This window comes from Oratosquilla oratoria, chromosome 19 (assembly GCF_046742065.1).
Source record: "Oratosquilla oratoria isolate Oo_2021 chromosome 19, ASM4674206v1, whole genome shotgun sequence".
Lineage (NCBI taxonomy): Eukaryota > Metazoa > Arthropoda > Malacostraca > Stomatopoda > Squillidae > Oratosquilla > Oratosquilla oratoria.
Window position 1 is genome coordinate 7514267 of NC_134795.1, and position 1445 is coordinate 7515711.

The 1445-nt window shown below is 43.3% G+C and overlaps 1 protein-coding gene across 1 annotated transcript in view; it reads left to right on the plus strand.

The window, feature by feature from the left end:
- The first annotated feature begins 307 nt into the window (after positions 1-307).
- The window catches only part of LOC143035542 (facilitated trehalose transporter Tret1-like), an 8859-nt gene continuing 7721 nt past the window's right edge, over positions 308-1445 (plus strand). Inside the window, exons 1-3 of the mRNA XM_076202410.1 lie at positions 308-491; positions 1093-1113; positions 1370-1445. The exon at positions 1370-1445 is cut by the window's right edge and continues 130 nt beyond it. Of these exons, the coding sequence (XP_076058525.1) occupies positions 308-491; positions 1093-1113; positions 1370-1445 (281 nt within the window). The remainder of the gene's footprint in view (positions 492-1092; positions 1114-1369) is intronic.

Sequence of the window (1445 nt, forward strand, 5' to 3'; positions counted from 1 at the left end):
ACTTCGGAGAATTGGCTTTGCCCATGGTGTTATGAACGCGTACAACCAGAATACATGGCGTAGTTATTTATGCAGGAGGACTAAGATTTGAATCTTCAAGTCACTTGTACTCCTTGCCTTGCTGTACGGGTGTGAGATATGGACATCGAATACTGACTTGAAGAGGCGTCCCAATGTCTTTGGTGCTAAGCGCCTTTCGGAGAATCATGGGGTATCGCTGGAATGACTTCGCATCAAACCAGAGATCGAACTGCAATTTATTCTAGGCCAGTCGCCAGCATAATTCGTGAATGTCAACTTCGGCTACATGGGCGTGTGGCACGTTACCCTGATCTTGATCCTACTGGCAGGGTCGCCACTTCAAGAGGCAACCCTCAATGGAGGAGACGAAGGCCCACAGAGTTCATGGCTGGGAGAGGTGTTTGGAGTGGGAAGGGAGGGCGTCTGCATGGGAGATTGCTTGGAAGGACCGTGGGGACTGACGTTGGCATGTGAGTGAAGCAACGTGTTTCCTGGCGTATACCCCCAATTGATGATGATTGATCCTACCCGTTCCAATTGTCCGATAATTCTTCAGCGATATTTCGTATAACTTTCTTGCCAGGGTAATAGTAATGGTCCTACATAAACCCAACAATGAAGCCTAAGAAAACAGAAAAATGACTACCAAGATGTCTGTCCTTTATTGCATTCCCTTTTTGACTTGCTCTAAAACTTATCTATGGTGCCCTATTGCAATAGTTTTTCTTAAAAAAAAAAAAAAAAGGTAAAATGTCCGAGGAAAAGTAGTACGGTTAAAGTTAGAACGTCCACCGCTGAGCTGGTTTTACTGAGGGGAAGTAATGATAGTAAATTCCTCAAATGCTTGAGGTGAATTTCATTACTGTCGCCATAGCCCCCCTCTCCATCCCCCCATTTTGAACATAGGGATCACATGCCTTTTACAAACACCATCTCTAGTCTTTCCTCTTAATAGGAAGCCCCGAAATTCTCACCCTCTTGGTCTTTCTTCACCTGTCTGTGAATTGAATTCTTACACACAAGAAATTTAAAGACCCTATACCATCTTGAAATTGCTATTATTTATCTTAGTCCTCCCAGTGCAGTCTCCGGGTGGGTGGGGGGTCTTCTATCTTATCGTCTTATCATTTATTTATTTATTTATTTATTTATTTATTTATTGCCGTAGCTTAAAGTCAGGAGAACAAAATACATTTTTACTACTTAGGTACTTATTCACGTTGTCACCAAGCGACTTTACTGAGAGAAACTTCCCGCTGTGAAAGGAGGGTGACGTAACGGACAAGAACAATGTAGCCGTGACCATTTGTGATACTTATCAATCATACGTTTCCTTTTTGGTTGTCAGGAAAGAATACGTGGAACGTTCTCAACTCCAACAACATCCCCAACGTCACTGCAGACATAGTTGCATCGAATCAGCC